This window comes from Haliaeetus albicilla, chromosome 4, assembly GCF_947461875.1.
Source record: "Haliaeetus albicilla chromosome 4, bHalAlb1.1, whole genome shotgun sequence".
Taxonomy (NCBI): domain Eukaryota; kingdom Metazoa; phylum Chordata; class Aves; order Accipitriformes; family Accipitridae; genus Haliaeetus; species Haliaeetus albicilla.
This window is the reverse complement of record NC_091486.1, coordinates 49,627,816-49,651,310: the sequence shown is the minus strand read 5'-3', so window position 1 is coordinate 49,651,310 and position 23,495 is coordinate 49,627,816. Positions and strand designations below refer to the sequence as shown.

The 23,495-nt window shown below is 44.9% G+C and overlaps 2 protein-coding genes across 2 annotated transcripts in view; both read left to right on the top strand.

The window, feature by feature from the left end:
* Positions 1-34: 34 nt before the first annotated feature.
* PIK3CD (phosphatidylinositol-4,5-bisphosphate 3-kinase catalytic subunit delta) overlaps positions 35-23,495 on the top strand; it is a 57,469-nt gene continuing 34,008 nt past the window's right edge. The window contains exon 1 of the mRNA XM_069782563.1: positions 35-1,868. The gene's annotated coding sequence lies outside the window, so the exon portion shown is untranslated. The remainder of the gene's footprint in view (positions 1,869-23,495) is intronic.
* LOC138685201 (forkhead box protein E3-like) lies at positions 1,859-3,564 on the top strand. Its single transcript, XM_069782579.1, has one exon. The coding sequence runs from the start codon at positions 2,603-2,605 to the stop codon at positions 3,299-3,301; it is 699 nt and encodes a 232-aa protein (XP_069638680.1). The 5' UTR covers positions 1,859-2,602; the 3' UTR covers positions 3,302-3,564.

Here is a 23,495-nt window from a genome sequence, read left to right as displayed (position 1 = left end):
GTGTGTGGTCAAATCAACTTTGATCTCTTCACTCTTCTAAAGCTAGCAAGAGCTAAGAGAAAGCACAAAGCTTTGTGAGCTTCCCCGAAGCAAGGAGAAGCTCGTGACCTTGATTTGGAAATGGAAGAAGTCCATTGTTATGCTCTGAAGGCTTTCCATCAATTAAAAGGGAAGTCACCTCCTGCCATTAACTGATGTTCTGAACTTCTCCCTGGATGCAGCTGCAGGGACCTTCCTGTCTTGACCTCCTGTAGGGTAGGGACTGTCATTTACGCACCTGTTTCCTTAGAACCCTGACCTCAGCTGATGGCTGCAGGGTCGCATGGTAGCACCAGCACTATTTTGTTTTGTCTGGATTTTCAGGACTTTGGGAGGCAGGGAAGAGGGGGGTGTAAGGGAGGTACTGAATGCAGGTGCTTTGGTCCTGACCCAGTCATCTTCCAAACGTGCGCATGTTGGCAAGAAAGCCAAGAGGATTATTTATATGGATAAGGACTGAGCACGTGTAAGGGATGTTTGGTGAAGCCCCAGAAGTTGTCCCAAGATAAGCACAGTCACAGAGTGTCAGCAGTGGTCCGGTTATATGCACACCTTACGATTTGTGTTCATTTGGGACCTAAGGGATTTTTTCCTCTGTGAGATGGGGGCTGAGAGTGTCTCTGAGATTTTGGTTTTATGCGTTATTTTATGACCTTTATGTTTTTAATGTCATGTAAATTAAGAGACAGGTGGCATAAGCTTTTCGACATAGGCTTTCTAAGCACAGGCTTCAAAGGCTGTAGTTTTCCTCCATTTATACTTTTATGACTTATGTTTTACTTTGTTAAAATGTGCTGCTGATGATACAGTAAAGGTTGAAAGATCAAGAAAATGAGAACGAGCAAGAGGGAGCCATGAGCAATCACAAAACTTAATTAAATGTTTGATGAATTTACGATCTTGCTGAGAAGGCACAAGCAGAGGCCTTGCTTGATAGATAGGGCTGGAAAAGGTAAGAACTCCTGCCTTTGTTCTCGTCCTTGTAGATAATTTAGCTTAAACTAGCCATATGGATTTACATCACTAATGAAAACTTAGATCATAAGAGCACTAACAAGCATTTTTTAAGGGACTAATGAGCATTCTTTAGGAAAGGACATTTGCATATGCTAATAGTTTCCCCGGAAAACTAATGAATACATGTACTTAACCTGCACAATTAGGCCTGACGGTGTGCAGGATAGGTGGAGCGTGCACCCAGCGCTGCAATAAAGAGTGCCTGCTTTCTAAAACTCCAAGATCGAGTCTTAGAGAGTTTCTGAACTGCCGATTTACGGTATCACTGATTTGTTTTAAGACCTGGCGATGTATTCTGTCTTGTCTTTAAATACCTGGAGAGAAGTTCTGTGCATTGCTATGCAGGAAGGGATGCATTCTCAGACACTCTTCCTTTCTCCCCCTCTTTTTTCAGTGTTAGAGACCTGTTTGGTTCTGCAATCTGTTTTTATTTTCAACAGTGGTCTGTTTACTTGCTTTTCCATTACACAGGGCTGGCAGGAGATCTAAACTGTGGTCATACAGGTGAGTCTTCCTGGGCTCCATCAAAGAGCTTCCTTCTGCTGTTGGCAGATTTGTTACAACCAGTAGGGATGCTTCATGCTTAATAATTTAAATATTTCCATCCAGCCCACTGAAAGTTTTCTATTCAAAGACCTGTACAGTATTTTTAAAATATGAGACGTGATAGCATTGTTTGACCCACCGCTGTCAAGCTACTGTCGGTAGTTTTTGTAAACTGAGAACAACAGCCTGATAGTCATCGATGTTTTCCTTCTGTTTCTTAGCTCTGTACAACTTTTGGAAAAAAGGAACCGATTCCTTCCAGACTAGTGAGTTGTGATTTTTTTCTAATTAAGGGTTGTTGTTGGGCTTGGGCTTTGGCTTTTTTTTTTTTTTTTTTAATTAATTAATCAAGGGTGACCAAAGACAGACTTTTCAAAGGAGGCCGCGTGTTGTAATTAAATTACTGGCATCGTGCCACCGGTGGCTCTTTACAGACGGATGCATGGTGAAGCGCGGGGTGAGCCGTGTAGCGCTCGCACAAACGCGACGCCGATAAAAACCAAGACCACCGCCGCCGCACGGAGCCCTGCTCCTCCGCCGTCCCCCCTCGGTACCGGCCGAGGATCTGCTCACACACATTTCCCCTCTGCGGCCGTGATGCCGGGGTACCCGCTGGGGGGGGACGGTGATGGTCCGCGGTGCCCGAGTGCCGGATGCGTTTGCGTCTGTAATTAATTAGGTGTGCAGCTGAGCCCCTCACCTCACCGAAACGGTAAGAAGCGATACATTCCGCTGGTCCTCCCGCAGGTACTTTGCCGGGGGATGCCCTCGCCCTCCGGAGCCGGCGGGCCCGCTCCCCCCCGGAACCCCCCACTCCTCCCCCCCCCAAGCCGGGCGGGCATCCCGGCTCCGTCTTTCCCCCTCTCCTCGTTATTTGGGTTTGCGAACCCAAACCGCCGTCCCGACCCGCCCGCGACCCCAAACACCCCGGGGCGGGGGGACGGGGACGAGGCGGGCAGAGGGTTTTAGAGCGGCGGCGGGGCCGGGGGAGCGCGGAGCCATGGGGGAGGCGGACCCCGTCGAGCCGGCGGCGGAGAGCCGGGGGGCTGCGGTGGAACCGCTGCAAAAACCGCCTTACTCCTACGTGGCTCTGATCGCCATGGCCATCCGGGCCAGCCCCGAGCAGCGGCTTCCCCTCAGCGGTATCTACGCCTACATCGCCGGGCGCTTCCCCTACTACCGCGGCGGCCCCAAGGGCTGGCAGAACAGCGTCCGCCACAACCTCAGCCTCAACCCCTGCTTCCGCCGCCTCCCCCGCCGCGCCGCTCCCCCCGCCGCTCCCCGCCGCGGCGGCGACTGGGTGCTCGATCCCGCCTTCCACGACATGTTCCCGGGGGGGGACTACCGACGACGACGACGACCGCGACGACAACCCGCCCCCCCGACGCCGCCGCCGCCGCCGCCTCCGCCTCCTCCTGCCGCCGCCGTTCCCTGGCTGGCCCCGCCGCCGCCGCCGCCGCCGCCGCCTCCCGCCGCTTGCCCGCACGGTCCCTGCGCGGCGCTGGCTCTGCCGTTGCCCCGGGGGTGCCGCTGCGGTGAAGTGGCCGGTTGGGGTCCCCCCGCCATCCTGGGGCTGCCGCAGGGGCTGCCCGCTTGGCCGCTTACCGGCGGCGCCGGGGCGAGGGCTGTTCTGCGCCCGGCGGAGCTGGATTTGGGGATAAGGAGCGACCTAGGGGGGGAAGGTGCCCTCCTCCTTTAAATAAAGCCCCCGACGTGAGATGCGGTGCCGCGGGACGGGGGCTGATCTGCTTGAGCGGAGGTTGTGTCGGCTGGTTGGGGGGGTCGGGAGTGTTTCTGCATGCCGGCTTGAGAAAGGGGCTTAAATAAATGCTCCGCTATTCAGGTGCCTGGAGGAGGATTGCTCGGAGAAGTTCCCGTTGCTGTGACTGAGATGTGCCACCTTGTTTCTCCGTGCTGTGAGGAGCGTGAATTGTGCTTCTGCGCTGCTTTATCCGTTTGGATTGGGGGATTGGGGGGGGGGAGGTTGTGATTTTGGTGTTTGAACCTTCAGGCAGGGCCGAAGGGGGGGCTGCGGAGCTTGAGCAAGCTAAATCGGTATCTTGTGTCTTCTCGAATCTGTCGTGTAGATGCTAGTCCTTGCAAAAGCGAAACCCGGCTCGTGCAGGGAAATTATTTTTTCAAGTGTCCTTAAACTCCTTTTGGAGCTTTTCTTTCAAGGTTTATGAAAAAGCAATATATGCATTTTTCCATTTGGGGGGGGGGGGAACCAGCGAAAAACTGAAACACAAACCCCAAAGATCTTTGGAGTAATACTGGGAATCTTGTGGGTTTGTATTTAAAGTGAATCTATATGGGGTTTTTCATACAGTGAAGAGTTATTTTATACTGTTGCTTGTTATATATGTTTACATATGTTCATTGTTAACAGGTCTCTTATAAATGATGATGCTATAATTACTATGTTCATTGTTAACATGTTTCTTACAGATGATGCTATAATTACTGCGTAAGGTCTTTTCCCCTTTTAATTTCAGAGGGAGTAGTTTCTATGCTTTTCCCTCAGAATAAGGGTTCAGAGAGAAAATACGCTTCTAATAAAACTGTGTTTCAAGGGAGAGTAAAGTTCAAATGCTGTTATGTGAAGAGCAGCGCTTGTTGTGTGTTATGTTTTATGACTTGTTTAATAAATAGTACTTCCGAAAAGTTGTGGCTTCAGAAAGTACTTAAATTATTTTGATGCTTTCTTGATGATCCTTGAAAGAAGGTGCAACTTAAATCCGCTTTTATAGTTGTTATTTTTTACTTCCCTATACTTACAAAGTGATTCTAAATCTCATCTTTAAATTTTAGCAGTATGATACAAACAATGCTGGAAATACTGTTAGATTTAGCTGGGGCAACAACTTTACAGTTGTTCTTACGCGATGCCAACGTATTAAAGATACTGCAGTTTTATGATTTTTCAGGTTGCTTTTTGTTTTCCTTTTGTCTCATTTTTCATGTAGCTCCTGATAATCTTGAATGCTAAACCACTTGCTATACTTTGAAAAACTGTCTTTGCACTTTAGTTATAAGATCAGTTCAGTGCCCAAAGTGGAATGCAAGTACATAAAAATTGTTGCATTTTGAAGCTGATGGTAAGTCTGTATGTAATGGAAACAAATTCTCCTAGGGTTTTTGTTTTAAATAACATATGGGTCTGTTCTGTTTTGGCAAAGTTTTTAAGTACCTGCTGTGGTTTAGAGCATATGTGAACAATACATGTATGTGAAACTACAGCTGCTGAATTTGGCGTATTAAGTTTGACCTCTGCACTCCCCTTAATTCCACTGTATGCAGAATTAGGAAGAGTTTCAGAAAGTCTGACTTACTTTGTGTATGCTTCTCACAGGTTGTTTTATCAGCTAAGCACCATACGCAGGTTATCGAATCTGATGATGTTCCTGTTCCAGCTGTTTGTCTTTTCCGTAAAACAGACCTTAGGCTTTGGAGCTTGAAAGAGTAATAACTGCTTTCTTGTAAAGGACTCCCATTTTATTCTAAAATAATGAATGGAGGTGTGCATACGAAGAACAAATCGTTTTCCTGGGTAATCGTTTTGGTTCAAATAGAATTGCCCTCAGGGCATGGTATGGCTGGTATTAGTACAAATAGACCCAGTATTTCTTCTTTTGATATTTTTTCTTCTTCCTATTGCATTGTAGATAATGTGTAAATGTCCACAGTCACACGTGAAATTTATTGTGCCCTCATGCATTAAGTAATTTTTTGCCCAGGTATTAAATAATTGTTCGCTCATGCATAAACTAACTTTGCCCTCATGCACAAACTGATTGTGTACTTACAAGTGAACTTTTAGCTCATGCATGGACTCATGCCTTTAGGCATAAACTAATTGCTTGTGTGTAAACTAATTGTGCCGTCCTGCTTTCAGAGTGTGGTGTAGCCAGTGTGTGTTAGTAAGATGGACCTGGACCCTGATAATGTCTTCTTTCTACTCGATTGTGTAGACAACTTGTGAAGAGTGAAAGTGTCTGCTTTTTTGTGGGGGTGTGCACTTTCATACATGGATCTCCAGAGCCAGAAGTAGAAAGTAGTCAAGTCTTGGAGGAGACTTGCTCGGGGTTTTCTCTATGGCCTTGGCTGTAGTGCCACTGGGACAGGCACCCTCGCTCGCAGGCTCCATCACACCCCATCCCCACGAAGAACGGGATTTCCTGATTTTCTGTTTCCCAGGTAAACCTCCAGTGCACGGGGTCTCCTTAGAAACCCTGGGGTGGGTTGTGTCCCCAACGGGAGTAGCCCTGTTGCGGGCAAACCAGTCTTGACTCAGGGAATTTTTACTTAATTGGATTCATTGCCAGTTAGTACAACTTCTGGTCACTGATTTAAGTACTGAGGAAAAAAAAAAAAGCATAAACAATCATAAAGTTAGCAAAATGCCTTTCCTCCCCCTTCCCCAGGCTTAGTTAAAGCCAAATGCTTATACTTTCCCTTCCTAGTCTCAACTTGCCTTGTTTTTGCCAAGAGTTGTACTCAGTCCATCCCCGTTACTTTGGGGAGGTGACAAGTGGCACAGGAGGTTGGTTACATGCATAAGGATTTCTGGGTGCTTCTTACTGGTTTTGTGTCACCTGTGGGCTGCAGGCTCTCAGCAGGGTGTCTGCATCCCTGTCTGGGTCACCTTAATTGTCCTAATTGTGTCCTCCTGTGTGAAAGCAGGGAAGGCCGCAATTTATGCCCAGTGCAGGCTGCAAAGCCGGGGCTTTTTGAGAAGGCTTCTCTGGTGGGTTTTTTGTTTGGTTTTTTTTTTTTTTTTATGTGGAATACCCTCTCTTGGAGAGGGGCAACAGCTGCTGCAGTTTCTGAAGAGCCAGTTAATTATTTTTCTCAGGTAACCTCATGTTACCCAAAGGTCCAGGGTCAGCTGGGGGCGGGGGGTGTCAGTGCCCTCCCCTCAGCTTGCCCGAGCACATGCAGCTGCAGCTTGTCTGTGCTAATGAGACCCAGAAGCTTCTTTGCAGACACTGCTGGTCTCGGTGAGTTGTGGTGGGGCTGAGAGGATCTCCCTGCACCAGGGACCCACGCTCGCCTGAGCGTCCCTGCTAGCTCTTGGTTTTTGCAAGGTGTGTACCTCTGTGTGGAAACCAGACCTGGACCAGAGATTGCTTTCGGAGCAAAGCTGCCTGTGAGCCCAGCAGTTGCCTGGCAGGGGATTGACTGGGGTAAGCGATGGCCATTTCTTACTTCCATAATGGCCTGTTTTATGACTTGGCACCCTCACGTTGGGTTGCGTGAGGGGAGCTCTCTGCCTTCCCCGTTGTGGGTGCTCTTTTGTGTGTACTCCCACCAAATGCGTGGATAAGGCTACTTTTATGTGCCCTTAAGTAAAGATCACTCCTGCCTTGTTATTCCCCTTGGAAAATAAGAGATTATAAGGAGTGTATGAAGTGAATTTTGTAGGCCGAAGAAAACAGTCCAGGTGGTTTTCTGGAAGGCTGTGTGCCCATGGCTCGTGAGGCGCTCGGCAGCTTTGGCTTTGCGTGGGTTCAGGCAGAAGCATTCGTTGCCGTTTTCTACTTCATGTGTGTTGTGGTAGCAGCTAGAGGCTTCAGTTCTGGGCCAGGACCCAGCTGAGGTAGGCAGAACAAAAATATGGTTTATATTTACAACTATTTACAGCAGCTGACAACTAAGTGAGCACTTTACTGTGTGTCTTGTCCGGCTCATGTACTCCTGCATGTAACAAGAAATAGATGTGTCATACTCAAAAGTGGACTTTATTGTTGTTATTTGTGGCTTTTTTTTTTGGTGGTTGTTATTTCCTGTTTTAACTTTCAGATGACTTGGTGACTCTAGTGTCTGAGGTATCCATTCTCATACAAGAGATGATGAGCACAGTGGAAATTATTAGCTACATCTGGTCCAAGGTTTTCAAAACTAACTAGTGAATTTGGGTTCTGGACACATGATAATCTCAGGATTTTTGAATATCAAGCATTTAAAAAAAAGTGTTTCAGTTTGTACTTCTACAGTTGCACTTAAATTTGGGAACAGCTAATTTATTCGTAATCCCCTGTCTTTGCTGATTTAGTACCTGGAAGTTTTTTTGTGTGTCTGAAATCCTTCAAAGATTGTCTTATCCTTCATCTTTGTGTACGATTCTCTGAGTAAGTAAATGGTCTTCCCAATTAAATTTGGCTGATAAAGGGGTTGGGGGAGGGAGGTGGTGTCAGTTTTTGGGGGTGGCATATTTTTGTTTGGTAGGTTTTTTTTGTAAAGTCTTCAGGATTTCCTGAAGCAGTTCTAGTGTTTGACTCTTCTGAATGTATTTAATTATAACTGTAGTTTACCAGCAAACTTCTGTGTAATAGTCTTCACAGCTAAAGCATTCAGTCCCCTGGCATTTCTATCCAAAAAATGTTGAGTGTCTAGAAAAGGAAACTGTGGTCAGTACATAAGCCTCTGTTTTATTCAACAACTACAGTAGAGACACTAGAAATGACATTTCAAGCTTTATATAATTACAAATACATAGCAAGAGCTCTGTTCATATGGTAGGTTTCTGAAGAACATTGCATCTGTGAGGCTCTGGTTGCACAGTAGCTGTGCTGTGGAATCCTAGGGCAGGCGAAACTAAATTCAGTGGTGTGTTAGTGCCTGTGTGCAAAGGATGAAAAGTTGTATGTGGTGCATGAAGTGCTGAATGTCTTGTAGGCAGTAAAAGCTGTGAAACAGAATACAGTGTATCAGGCAAAGCATGAGAAAGTAGTCTCAAGTTTCCAGTTAAATCCTGTTTTAAGATGAACATTGTGAACAAATAGTCACAGAAATTCTGTGCATCAAGAAATGCTAATAATGTTGTCAAATTATACAAGGTAATTATAGATGCAGGAGTTTTATGTTGGTTCAGCTCTTGATTTTCATCTCTTAAGAGATATACAGGTGTGTCAAGCTTTTGAGGACATATGGAAGAGTAAAGAGCTTTGTCTTCTCTCTCCGGTGGGTTCATGTGTCGTGTTGGCCCTTCATTACTTTTAGCAGCCTGTTTAAATTGGTAAGAGTGATTTATTTGCCAGCACTTTCTTGGTTCCACAGCTTTTCCATTTGCGATTGCCACTAGGTGGGGCGTTCGTGCCAGCACACCAGCGTTAGGGGTGGCTATTAATGAGGCTGAACTGGGTCTTTAGGGAAAGACCTCTGCATCTCCATCCCCTCTGGAAAATGAAACAATAAATACACGTTGGAGCAATGTTAACGGGAGATTCTAGGAGTCTGCAAATGGAGGTGGGAAGATGAGTTCAGTTGCCTTTTTCACCTGCAGTGGTTTCTCCTGCTCGCCCCCTCCCAGCAGCATCCCCCATCATGCTGGGCTTGATTCATTTTCCTTAAGGTGATGGGGCCTATGGGCGGGTCTGATCAGATGTAGGTGGAATTTATTGTAAGAATAGTAGGGATGCACGCGCCTGAACTATCTGTGGTCCAAGTATTTGGACTGCAGACCACACTGTAAGGGGCCTTGCTCTTCTTTCTCTCATGCTCCTTAGTGCACTTACTTTGTCCTTTTCTTGAGCAGGTTTGGATAATGAGCCACAGCCCCAATAGCAAGTAGTTAGGTCTCTTGCACAAATACCTTTATGTGAATGCCACAGAAGAGTTAATCATCTCTTCTAACTGTTTGCCTTCTCCAGAGGCTCCTTCAATTGTCAGCAGAGATGGTCTCTTCCAAACAATGATTCAGAGCATTTAGAGGAAGGCCCTGCTCTGAATCCCTGCTTGTAGGAGCATCTCTCTTCAGTTATTTAAAAAGACAAAACAAAAAAACCTAAGAGCCTAGGAAGACTAGCTGGCTAGCTCTGCCAACCAAGGGAGGTGCTGGGAATCCCCCTCAGTCTCATTCAGGCACTCACACACACATGCCCCCCCAGGTCCCCGCTTTACTTCTGTGGCTGGAACAGAAAACTGCAGTGTTGGCTGCATTTAAACCAGGGGGATTATTCATGGTTTGCATGGCTTTTTTAGCAGCTCAGAAGTACTGGGGCCTCTCCTGTGTTTTGCATCCCTCTAACAGCAGAGGGTCTTATTGGTAAGCCTCTTTCTCTTGGGTTTGTGACTGCATTTAGAAAACTTGACCTCTGCTTATTTTTCTTCAAGTTATAGCCTTTGGTCAACATTCTTATAGGTTTTATAAATAAACTACAGCACAGCATATCCCTTTGCAAGCAATACAGAGGCTTTGAAAATGACTAAGGAAATATTGCATTCCCCTTTCCCACCAGTAGATATCAGACTGTTTAATTCTTTTCCATTGTGTTGCCATCCATCTGTCTTCACTCCTTCCCCTTTTGGTTTTAGCACTTAAAAAATGGTTTTATGTGTTATTAACAGTAGAAAAGGACAATTCACCTGTGCACAGTGCTGAATTAGTACAGATGTAAAAGACTTCCGATTGACAAAATCCAGGCTAAGTATAGTGTAGAGAGATGCCATGCTGATACCTTAACATGTTAAGGCCTATAACTGATCCTGAGCTGTCACTCGCTATGGGATGCGCTAGGTCATTTTGTGGCTTCATATTGTGAACTGTTGCCCACCATGGCTAAGGTTGTGCATGCTTATCCCACCTGCATCTGCTTTAAATTTTGAGCACTGGTCTCTGGAAGCACTAGCCAAGCTTCATTTTGTGTCTGGCTTTTCCCCTTGCTTTCAACACCACCAGGATTCCTGTGACATGGCTTCTTTTCCTTTTGTTTTATCCAGTTAGTTGGTTGATATAAACATAGATGTGGTTACATGCAGAGATAAAGTTGGAAATACTTTATATGAAATGGAAGCCAGGGTGTTTGCTTGTTTGTCAGTGGTTTGCTTGGCCTTTCTGTCCCCTAGTAGTGTTTTTGCCCCTAACTGTTGTTTCTTCATCTCCACCCTTTTAATTTCTCAGCCTTATGTAGAAGACTCACAAGATAAGGCTGTGAGCAACGAAGACTCCTGCAAAATAGAAACCTTTCTGGCAGAAGCTGCCAACAGAGGGTGAGTTGGGAGAGCTGTGAATGCTGAGGGCTGTAGACAAGCTGATCCACTGTCCCCCTTCAATACATAGATGCGACTCAGAATCCTTATTCCTTAAATAGGTTGTGTATGGGCATAAAAATGATGTTAAGAGCGACTGAAAAGCAGCAGGTCATAAATAAAGTTCAGATAGTCTGTAGAATGGTCCTCAGTGGATATCTGAAGCTGTAAATCTGAATTCTTGGGGATTAAGGGGGTTACATACTTTTCCTTAAAGTTTAGAGCATAAAATGGATGCAGAGCTGCCTGTGGAGTAGTGTCTGTTTTGACCTGTTCCTTTTACTCTGGGACCTTCAGAGCAGGAATTAGTGTTGTGTTACCTCCCGAAGCTAGTCTATCTGTAGGACTTTTCCTATGCACGAGGGACCCTATCCAAGCTGCAAAGAGAGCAGTGCTTTAAAAAGCAAGCTAATAGTCATGAGTGGCCTACTGCAGAGGGGACAAATGGGCAACAGTTCAGTCTTGTGTCTCCCCCTTCAAAAAAATCCCTCTTTAGCCTACAAGAATTGTAGCAAAATTTGTTGAACTTCATGAACCTAGTGTGCTTAAAGTGGTGGCTGACAATGGTGGTGGAAAGGCCAGCTGCCTCAGCCAGGGATAAGTAACACAGAAGAAGAGAAGGGGAGGCAAGGAGCAATGCAAATTCGCAGCAGGAGCACCAAGAGAGCTCTGAGAGGGGCATGTATGGGAAATGATGCTTCGTGCATTGTCTGGAGGGAGGTAAGGTACAGCTCCCATTCCCCCAGATGCTCTGGGTGTGCTGCACCCTCTCCAGCTTGTTGTCCTCTCCCCAAAGTGCCTTGTTCATTATTCTCTGTATCGGAGGGCATTTGCTGGTTGCAGTCAGTTTGGCATCTCTCTGAGCACGGCAGGGAGGCTGCAGACCCTGCGGAGATCTGGAACAGGCCCTCTGCCTGCCTTGCTCCTGCAGCATTTCCAGAACCTGGCTGCAAGACGCAGGGCTGCTGCGTGGTCAGAGGTCGCACCCAGCCATCTCCATCAGCACGAGTGTGATGATGGGAGTTCTTCACGCTCAGTCCTGCCTTTTCCACCGCACAGGAGTGGACAAGCGTGTGCTAGGACTCACGTTGATAGTGAAGTATAGCAGGTACTTCTGCTGTATCCAGGAAGCTCAGATACCTGTTGGGTTTAGCTTGGCTCTCTTAATATCAGCCGCACTCCCACCTCTCCCCCCTTTGCCACCCCCAAGACCAGCAGGGTCGAGTGAGATGCATTTCCCTTCATGCTGCTGGATTTCCCCTCCCTCAGTGGCTCTCTGGCCATGCAACTCCGTAACCAGTTTCCCGTCAAGAGCAAGTACAGCATTTCTCACCGAGATCGTGGCCTGTGGTAAGGGGGTGGGAAGGGAAGAGGGGGTGGGGTGCGTGTTGGGGGAGCTGTTGCTGCTGCAGTTTCGTGCCTCAATCTGTATTCTCTCTCTTCTCTGCATGGCTTCCTGTTTTTTCACACCACTGCTCTTTGAAACAACAAGCTGCAAGCAGCAAGGAGGACAGGGGGTGGAGGTTAGTAGACTGGAAGAAGCCTCTGGTGACACTTGCAAAAGGTCTGGGTGCAGGCTCTGGAAAAGGCACTACATGCTTATGTATTTCTCTGGGTGCGATCCTGCCGCTGCATACCGCAGAAGTGGCTCTCTAAGGAGGTGTTGCTGCGATACACGTGTGCTCCTCAGAAACGCGTTGCTCAGTGCCGCGCGATTGCAGAGGAACTGTCCGTTAATTTTTCACTGCCAGTTGTCTTCCCCAGCTGCTCTTGAATGGACAAAACTAGAATTTGTCCTGTACTTGGGCATCCTGTGATAATCAGTCAGATGTAGTCAGTGTCAGAATAATGCTGAAAGATGAACCACCAGTGCTGATTCCTGCAGGATTTGGGAGTTTATGCTTTAAAAAAAAACATGCAGTCCAGTTTTGCTTAGTATGTGAAATGAGCAAGCATCTAGTTTGAAGGGCAACAGTTAGGAGTTGCCCTACCTTTCCATGACCTTGGGTAGCTGGCAGCTTGTACAAGGGCTGGACGATAGTGAACTGCTCAGAGAAGTGATTCCCAAACTGTGAGCCAGACAGAAATTGCTAACGGTTTGCAAAGAACTGAAAATTCTTGAGAGCTGTGACTTCTGTTTTTTTGGATGCCTGACAGCATGCGTAGAAAATTAAGAAGTTGCATTAGGAACACTGCTGTTGGTGTAATTCCTGTATTTACTGCTACGTTGTCTCCCCTCTGTTTTGAGAGGGGGAAATGGTCTGTCTGATGACCAGTAAAAGGCAAAATGTGAAGAAAGCTATTCCCAGGATATCATCGGGATGAGGGAGCTGTACCATGAGGTGTCCTGCTTGAGTCAAACCTATAGCAGAGTCCTCTCCCGAACAGGACTTGTTAACAATGTTGTTTGAAAACATTTTTTCCGGTCTCCCACACACTTAACGTGAGCGAGTCTCTACTCAAGTTAAATCCATAATTCATCTTTGGTAGATGAATAACTTGTAGGGTTGAGGGAGCTGCTCTACCATATAGGACCAGTATCACGTTCACTTTAGCATCTGATCTGTGCTCTTGTTCAATGCCATGTGCTTTAGAGAGAGGTGCAAGGAGTCCTGTGCTCTAGTCAGTATGATTGTTGCAGAATGGGAGAACATTTTTAATCTGAAATCTCTGTGTTGCTGTCTTGTCTGCCAGCGAGTCAAAGATAAATTGTCTAGAAGCAGAAATTTTGGAGGAATGGAGCTAGATGGCTACAGATAACTTTGGTTCAAGGTGTGGGACAAACGGGTGTTCCTGAGATGCTATTTTTATGGGTGACATCAGAGCCTTGGTTTGCTAACATGTTGCTAAGTGCCTTCAAAAGCTGCTCTTCTGGATAATAGTTGCAGAGTCCAGGGCAAGGTAAATAGAGGATTGGGTTGCAAAGTCTTGTTCTGGCAATGGTTCTTCTCCGCGGGAGGCGGATGGGCAGCCAGCTGAGCGCAGCTGCTTGTGGAGTTCCTTGCTTGCCAGACAGCGCTGTAGGAAGGAGATGAAAAATGGGAAAGATTGCATTAATTATTGAGCCTTGTAAAAATAATTAGCAAGACAACAGCAGGCAAATGGGCAAGGAGGAGGAGAAAAACAGCTGCCAAAGCATGGAAAGATAGGACTTCACTGGAGATAGAAAAGGAGGGGGAATTGGATAAGGTGTCCTTTTAATCAGTGGCTGGGCAGACAGATGAAAAATTAATGTATGAGCTTTGCATGCGCATTAGAGCAGGGCAAGGAGGGAGGGGACATCTCATTTAAGTTGCCCACTCTTGGCTTCCACCAAAGGCTCCTGCAGATTAAATGCTGTTTTCATGGCTTTTCAGCAGATGTTACGAGTGGTAACAGATATGACCAGTGATACAAGGAGAGGCAAGAACAGCTTGTGCAAATGTTTGTCCAGAAGGATTGCCTGGCTTTTCCATATATGAATTGGTACTAGGGCTGTAAAGGAACTGGCCAAAACGCTGGTTAGTCCAGGTTCCCGGATGACAGGAACAAGCCTCCATTAGGATTCGATTTTCCCCTTCATTTTACAGTTCCCTCCAGAGCCACCAGCAAGCATATGAATGGTTTTTACACTGTAATGCTGTGGTCTCTGATTTGTGGGCAGAGCTGTCTACTGTGATACAAGCACGTAGTTAGTAAGATTTAACAGCGAGTCTCTACTGCGTGCTGAATGTAACTTTGTCATCAGTGATTTCATGGTGAGGCCCGTTCATGTCTTCCAGACTAATTCCTAGGGTCATTATCCTCCTGGAATTGTTTCCCATGACCAGTCTTCCAGGCGCCACTGTCTAGAATCTAGCAGATGCTCTCTCCTCCTGGAGAGCTGCATCCGACTGGTCTCTCACCTGGCTCTATGCAATCTCTTGCAGCGATCTTTTTCTATATTACCTAAGCAGATAGCATAAAAGCTACGCTGTCGTGTGCATTAAAGAAAACAGCCTGTCAGTTGGCAGTTCCCAGTCCTCCCACGAGAACATTGTTCTTCACTTGAGGCAACCACCTAAAAAGGGGAGGAAAGCACTGCAGGGAGAGGCCCCATTATAGCCAGATGACTTCTGAGCACTTGCGATCTGTAGAACTGCTGACCATGCTCTGTTCCTTCAGGGAAAGTCAACTACACATATGTAGTAGAGAGGGTGATTCAGTCACCTGTGATAAGATCTAACAGATATCTTAATTGAAGTAAATAAACAAGTATCAGCATAAACTCATGGCTGACTTTACTAGAGCTCAGTTGCCTCTCTGTAATGGAAAGTTTCAGGGAAACTTTGGGGGAATTTGCACACATGCAATCACAGCTGCTGACTCCTCATTCAGAGCAGAGAAAAACATTGTTTTCAGAATCAGTTATGCTGGGGTTTTTTTGTTGTGTTTTTTTTTTTTTTTTAATGGCCTCTTCCTCTATTTTTTTGTGACATAGGAGAAGCAGTGTAACTGGTTTTAATTTTCTGCTATAAGACTGATCCCAAGTGGGTAAATGGGGAGTACTGCTGGACAATTCGCTTTCGGTGTCTTCTCCTGATGCTGCCAGCATGGAGGAAGACTGCTTTCCCCTGGACCCAGATGATGGGAGCACTGTTTACTGGGCTCATTCAGTCTTTGCTAATTCATATGTGGGCAGAACTACCATGATATGTGTTTATTCATGCCAGCTTGTAGCTACAACCAGGACAGTCTCCAAAGTACAGCCAAGGTAGCAGGCACAACCATCTGTAGATGAGCTGGAAACATTGACCATCAAGATGGTGATAAAAAATTGATAAAGGTTTGATAGTCACATGGTCGGTCGTTTTGCTATCTAAAGTGCCTGAAGGGGAAGACTTTGCGCTGTGAGCTGTCTACAGGTTTGTCATGTGTCTTCACCTTTACTTTTTTGCAGCATAGCAGGACTTGACATGCTATTTATTGTCATTTGTAAATTGAGGAGACGTTCGACTGCCTTCCCTCCTTTGGCCAGCTGGACCCCACAAAAGAGGTTCAGGAAGAGGAGTAGGGAAAAATGCTGCGATGCTCTGGATTGAGCAATTTGCAGTGCCAAGTAATCTGTTATCACTAAACATGCTAGGGTGTCTTTTATCAGAGATAAGGGAAGACAAAGGTTCAGCAAAGACAGGAGCCATGTGGGACAAGAGCTCAGCCATTCTGGTAAATGAGATCAGATGTGTGTACTTGTGCATCTCCCCTCTTGGCAAAATATATTTCAAATCTCTCTGGGCTTTTGCTGGTTTTGATTCAGCAGTGGAGGAAAAAAAAAGATCAAGTGTGGGTTTTGAGGGGTTGGTTGGGTTGGGTTTTGTCATTTGCTAATCCGAGGGAGCTGCTCCAATCTTAAAGTTTGCTGTGTGGATATTTATGTCACCACAGGGGAAAGACTGTCTGGTGTTTCAGGAACAGAAAGTAGTGCTAGCCTCCATTCCCCCGCTGCTGCATGTGACCTCCCAACACAGGGAATGGACAAGCAGAGTGCATGGGAGTAAGCAGCAGCAATCAATAAAGCATCGAAGGAAGAGAAGAATGGTAAATAAATGGAGGAATAGTCAGGGCATGACCTGTTAGCACTGAATGGTCTGTAAGTGGGTGCTGTGGCTCCGGTTGTAATGGCATGACATTAAAAGCCCATATGGCATCATCAGGAGCTCTGAGTTTTGAGAGGGCATTTGTCTGGCTCCAGGGTGGGAGCTAGTAAAAGAGACAAGTGTGACAGGCTGGGAAATGGCACAGAAAGAGAAATGCTTCTGTAAAAGGAGAAGTCTGAGGAGAAGGAAGGATATATTTTTAGTGTCAAAGGGCTTGTGAATTTCTTTTGCTTTTGCCATGGAACAAACCACATGTGTGGTAGCTAGGTATGTTTTTGTTGGGGGCTTTTGAGGGTGGGGAGGAAATGTCTTTAAAGGCCCCTTTTCTTTGCAAACTTTTCTTTAGTGGGTTGAGTGAGCATCTTGGCTCCCCAAGGAGCATCCCAAAGGAACCTGACAGATGAGCAGGTGGGTGGTGGGTGGTTGCCACAGCAGCAGGCAGGAGATGCTGCCATCAGGGGTTAATTGGGGTGCTGTGCCATGGCCATGTGTCTGCAGGAGGCTTGTTAAGCTGTTGGGCACCTGACTGGTGAGCCACGCATCTAGCAAGCAGATAACCACAACAAGAAGCATTGTCAGTCATATTTTACTTTCACCCCCCACTTCTCCAGCCTGGATAGCCCAAGACAGTGGCTGATAGAGCTTGCAGTTTTGCAAGCCATGTGCATCTGCACCGTAGGGATGACGCTGGGATTGCCCAGCTTGCAAAGTATGGCAGTAGTCTTCCTGCTACAGGCAGTTCAGTGTCCATAAGCTCTTTGGACAGTGTTACAAACCCAGTGCCTCCCAGCAAAACACCTACCTCAAGACCTGGCATCTTTGACCTCTCAGAGCAAAGCGAGCTAAGTTTCCTGCTGTTCCCCATCGTGAGAGCACTGCTCTTTGGCTGAGAATATGGCAGTTTGAAATGGGATGGTAAAGAGAGACTCTTTGCTGACACTAAAGTAAACAGAATAGTTCCCTTTTCTGGTACCTCGTTTCTTGTTGCTAATTTTTTCAAAACTTTTCTTTCTAGAAGTGGGGTTTTATGGTCCGGTCATTCGAAACAAGCTGCAATCCCCTCTTGCGGTACTCTAGCAAGCGGCTGTATTCTGTCTATGTTTTCAAGTGGTTTCCATGTTTCTTGGTATCTCCAGTGGGAACTCCAGATCATTTCATTCTCAAAGTCAGGCAAAGCAGCGTGGCTTGGCAATGATGTCCTCTGGCAATATTACCGTGCTGTACATAATAGCACATACCTATGAAGCTGGTGCTTATTTATGGAAAAAAGTTGCACAGGTTTCACTAAATTTTTCCATTAAATTTCCAAGCCTAATTCTGAAAGCATCGGCTTGCCAAAGTTGTATATGAACTCTGTGACACAGTCCATCTCCTTTTTGACAGTGGTGTGTGCCCCTGGTTTCTTCCTGTAGGCATCCAAGCATCATGCTTCTTGCTGCCTGGGAATTCTGCTAACTATGTGTGTCTGTTACTCTCCTCTCCTTACCCCTGTCATTTTCTCATTTTATCTAGGAGACTTTGCTCTGTGTCTTTCTACCCGTGACCTTTAGAAAAAGAGCAAATTGAAAAATCTGGCTCCTGACTGTAGCTAATTTATACCAATCGCTCAAAACACTAAACAGAAAGTGGGTAGGAGGAAGGAAATGAGAGGTTGAGTTTTTTCCTGTTGCAGGTAATGTGGAAATAAAATAGGAAATTCAATGCAAAGTTGTCATCTTGCTGAGCCCCCACCAGCACCACAGGCTGCAGGTGCTTTATGGCTGTTTTTGTTTGATGATTTATCCCTCTTAGCGTCAGGGTAAAGCTGGACTTAAGGTCTTTGTGATCGTGCACAACAGGCTTACAGCAGAGACAATTTAGAAAAGGAACTTCCAGGCAGTCTGGATAAGACTGAAATTTTTCGTGTTTAAAAGAGATGGGGGGTTGAGTTGCTGTGTGCTTGTCATACCTAATAAAGAAGGTGGCTGTTGAGGACCTAGTGGGAAAAAAGTTGTATCAAATTCAGTCTAAGATCTTTATGTTTCTCCAACTGAGTGGCTGAGCAGTTGTATATGCAAAGGTGTGTAAGCTGGGATAATTTGTTATATTGCTGTCCTGTTAAAATGGAAAAATCACTTAGGTGAAGCCTCATTACTCAGGGCTGTAAAATCTACAAATGTGAAGATAGACTGCAAATTCTTTTAGTAAGTAATTAAGACTGTCTGCACATGGAAATTGCCATCATTCAACTGATTTAATAACTGAATTTGACGTTCAGTGTCGTTTACCAATATGGACGGTTTTATTATCTGTTTAGGAGTAGATGGCTTATTTAATGTGCTAGACTCAGCTAAAGCACCATTTAAATGAGTGGCACTTTTTTCCCCCTCCCCTTAATTTTCAAATATTCAAGTATTTTCCTTGAAATAAACCCTGACAAATGAGCAGCGTGGTCTTCCTGGAAACTTTAAGGAAAAAAATATTTTAAATTAATAAATCTATTTAACTTTTTCATGGATGTTGGGGGAACGTGGGCTACCAGGATTGCGGTGCTTTGGCTTTGAAGGGCAGCTCTTAGGATGAGGACCTGGACAACATAAGCTCAGTAAGAAGTGGCTTGTCTTGTATGTGCAAAACCCAGTCTGCAAATTATAGCGACGTACAATTTTCACAGAAGAATGCGCTTTTTCTTTTTTTTCTCAAGTCCCAGAGAAAAGCAGCAAATGCTGCAACTACTGATGATAAAAATTCCAGATGACCCAAAAGGATATGGTACAAGATACATGTGTGGGAGTGAGTTGGGTTTTTTATCAATAGCTTAGATACAATGCCTATCTTAAATGCACCTTCTGTGTGTCTTGCTCTGCTGTTTTGCATGTAGTTCACCTCTTATTTTGTACGTGCATGTAACGCATCATGTGTGTGCTCATAGGCAGCACCTCTCCACCCAGCGTGGCAGCGTAAGGCTGATTGCTGTCTACCGTGGGAAGCGTGTCTCCTTTATGTGGGTAAGGGAGTGGATGTGGGGGGTGATGCCAGTATAAGGATGACGGAGATTTTTAAACCCCTTTTTAGGGCCTGAGGGTCACAGGGCTCTGGAACATCCATTTCCATTGTAAGGAAGGCTAGCACAGTGGTTTGTGTACACAGATCTGGGAGTAAATTTGCTGCTCTGGTCCAGATCCTGCATGCCCCTGTGTTGGAGAGTCTCTTGGTCTTTCTGGGCCTCAATTCAGCAGTCGAGGAGGAAAAAACCAGCACTGAACTATGAGGAAAAAATGCAGAAGAGTATAAAATTCCATTGTAACAAGCTGCCCAGGTTGCTTAGAGAAAGAAAAAGTTCCTGTGACTGTTTTTCACCAACCCAAGTTAATAATATTAGTCTCTGTGTCGCTGAGTAGAAGATCTGCGGGTGTCATACAAAACAGTTTGGTATGGTATCACTTGTCGTTGTAATTTGCAAATCACATTGCAAATGCTAATCTTTTAAGTGATCCAATACTAAACGCTGCTGTCCTGAAAGGGAAACTAAGGCAGCAAGTTTGTAGCATGGCCAGTGTCATGGAAAAGGGCATGGTGAGACCTGCAAAAATCATTTGAGGCAGCGAATTTAGCTGTTTGACTGCATCCTCCTGATGTGAGGGGACACCCAACCTCGCTCAAATCCCTGCTGCTGCTGCCACATTTTAAATGATGATACAGTAATAATAAACAGTGAAGCTTTTTATTTTATTTTGAGAAGCACACTCACCCTTGTAGCATATAGTGTAAGTGCTTAACGTAGTTAATGCCTGTCGGGTACAGCTTCCCAGTCCTAGTTCTGTTTAGGCTGGCTGGAATGTTGGCTTCTGTGAAATGTATCTTCTCTTCTTTGTAAGTATTTTTAAAGACTTAATGAAAACAAACATTATCTATTTCTGGACCAAAATTTGAGGACAAAAATTTTGCACTTTCCTGCTACCAAAAGAGTTTGTTTTTCCTTCAACACTGTTCCCAGGGTAAAAGTTGTAGTTTTGCCTCCAGCTATGTAAATGATTCTTCATCAATATGTCTCAGGTGGAAATTCCCCTGTTCACAAATGGAAATTTTACTCTGGTAACAGTAAAAATAATTTTCTTTCAGCCAAAGCCATCTCTCATTTTAGGGGAAAAAAAAAAAATTCCCTTCACATTCCTTTTCTCCTTGTTGTCATTGATGACTCATGTAATGGCCTTTGCTACTTATTTCTGACTCTTAAGTGATTTTTCAGGTGGCTGCTAAAAAATTCTTAAAGCATTTGTCACTGGCATCTGCCTCACTTTGTAACGTGATACATATATTCTGGTTTTTTATGCAGAGAGTGTATTTGGGTTCTGAATGTTGCTTAGTTTGGAATACACACTTTAAACATCAAATAAAACTAAACAAACAAAACCTACCCAAATATAACAAACTCATGTGTTTGTGCAAAATATTTAGTGCAGGCAGGCACCTGTATCTGTCTGTCTTCAGTGTGCAGCCACCCACACAAAAGTTTGCAAGATCCGGTCTTACTGGAAACAATTAATAAGGACCCCCAAAATTCCCAAACTGGATGAAGGACTTTTTTTTTTTTTTTTAGTGCTCTGACTTTATCACTGAGGTCTAGTTTTATATTATTTGAGAACCCAACACTCATGTGAACTTAAACTGTACTTTTGAGTGTGGGAAGACCAAGTGCTGCTTTTCTTCTGGTAGCAAAGAAGAGGATCCAGAATCCCCTAACAGTAATTTCAAGATTAAATAGCGTGGTTTAGTTAAACAGGCAGTTACAACTCATAATGGAAATTTGTGGTTTTATAGATCACTCACTTTCTGCAAAAAGAAGTACTCCCAAGAAATGGTATTGCAACAAAAATGAGAGGAAAGTTGTTTGTCCTTCCTGAAGAACTGATAGTCAGAAAAGGGATGTAGCTTCTGGCCATTTGTGTTTGACGTTCTTTGGTTTTGTATCAAAAAAACATCTTCAACAGAAGTGAGTTTTTGAGAGGCATTCCTTGTGGGGGGGGGGAAATGCTGTGTGTATGTATGCAATTATATTTTGAAGTGATAAAGTAGTAAACTATGTTTTGTGTTGAGACATTAATGCTTTGAACTTTGTAGCACCACCAGTCAAACACCTCAAATGACTTGTACAAATAGCAAAGCTTCACAAAATGCCCTATGAAACACGGAAGTAATATTATCTGTGTTCTGCATGCAGAGAAACAGGTGAAACAACTTATTCAAGGCCATGGCATCAGTGCCAGTATGAGCTGAAGAACGAGAGTACCTTACTCCAGGTCCTGTCCTTGAAATCATTAAGTCTTGGGTTTTTGAAGTAGCGTGTGTAATTGTGGTGGGAGTTTTTGTTGGTGCTGGCTTGGTTTTGTGTTTTTTCCCCAAAATATTTTGTTTTATGTTTTTGCAGTCAGTAACGCAAACGGTATCCCTGACATAGCTGTAGCCTCACTTATCTTGCAGAACTGGGTCAGTAGCATCTCCTCCCATCTTAACATTTGACTAATACCTTCCACTTCGTTCTCTGGGATGTTGTGCTGCTTGCAACACCAACAATTAAGAGAACTTGCTTTTTCCTTAACGCAATGCTTTGGCACGGGGGCAGAGGTTGTCACTTTGAAATTCTGATGAAGAAGAAACAACCAAGGAGGTATCAAAGCTTCCTGCTTCCTTTTGATAACCTCCTAAGGAGAACTGCCTCCAGGGATTTTTCTCCTTTAGAAGTCCTGTGGTGTTGCTGATGATCAAGATAGGAATCTCAACTGCTTGCTGCAGCTAACTCAGGTCAGTTCTTGTTGCTTGTTTTTCCTCTGCAAACATTTACGGGGGAAATCATGGAGGAATGCGTTGTTCTCAAGTCTGCAATACCCTTCATTTAAATGCATAGTCACACAAATAGAACAGTATTTTTGTCTGGGCAAGGACACCAAAGTACGCCATTCTGGCCTTCAGCAAGAGAGCTGAGTATCTTTGTCATCATTCTCCTTTCTCTCTGTCATGCAGAGATCCCAGGCTTGACACTATTTCAGAGGCTCTTTGAACAAACAGGCTGCTCAGATCCTTGAATCCCACCCGCTAATAATTCACCATCACCTCCTATACAGCTCACGGAAAGATTTCGCTTAGTGAGTTTTTTGTTTGAATGCATGTCCGTCAGATGAAGAGAAAAATGTGCTGAGGCTTTGTCATGGTTTTCTTCTCTGATGTACCTCTTGTGGCAATATCAACAAGCAAACTGTAGCCTTGTTCTTGAAAGAAAAACAATTCATGTTATAACCACTGTGCACTCAGCTGTCCCAAAGTCCAAGCTACGAAATAACTGCCGCATTTTTTCTTCAGAGAAATATCTTCTTCCTGGGAAGGTTGCCTGAGCGTAGATGAAGAATAGGAGAAAAACAGCATCTGTTTCAGGGTTTGTTAAGGACGTGTGCTTCAGGATGTGACAAGTTAGCAGTGGAAGGAGGTAGTCAGCCTAGGGCAGCAAAGACCTGGGTGCTCGCTGAGGCCCTTGTCCCTGTATTTGTGGTCCCCCCAGGTTAATGCAACCCATACTGGGTAAAGCTGGTAAATGTGCTTGTGATCCCCCCCCCCTTTTTTTTTTTAATTCCCCTAAATATCCTCACCTGGTGTTTGTCCCCTGCCTTGTCCTTAGCAGGGCAAATGTCATTTTTGTGGGACTTGAGCTGGGAGAAAGTGGAACCTGAGATGTGTGACAGTGACCGTCTTCCTTGCAGCTCTTTCCTGGGTGGTGGTTGTCTGTCATTGCTTTACATATCCACCAGTCATGGGTCCCAATGCACTTGCTGTCCTTTGCCCAGTCACCTCCAACCTGCCAGAATTATTCTGGACCTAACTGTTTTTTTAAGTCACCATTTCCTCCACTTTTCTTCTTCTCCTTCTTTCTTCTTCTCCTCATTGAATATATGGATGTTCTAAAAGTAAATGTACATTATCCTAATAAAACAAGTCCTTTAGCGAGAATACCATAGATTTAACCTGATTTTTTTCTGCTATCCCCCTATGTAACTTTTGGTCAATTAATTTCTGTGCCTTGGTCTTCTTGCGTGACGAGATCAAAGGAGGAAGAGCATGGGCCTGCAGAGTTTACAGTACATGCTATTTATGTGTTTTAGGCAGTACAAATGAAAATGTATGTATTCCGAACATATTAACAACATTTACTATTCATTATTAATTATTAGTCATGCTGTATTCCTGAAATTGTGAACTCATATCTGAATTTCCCCAGCA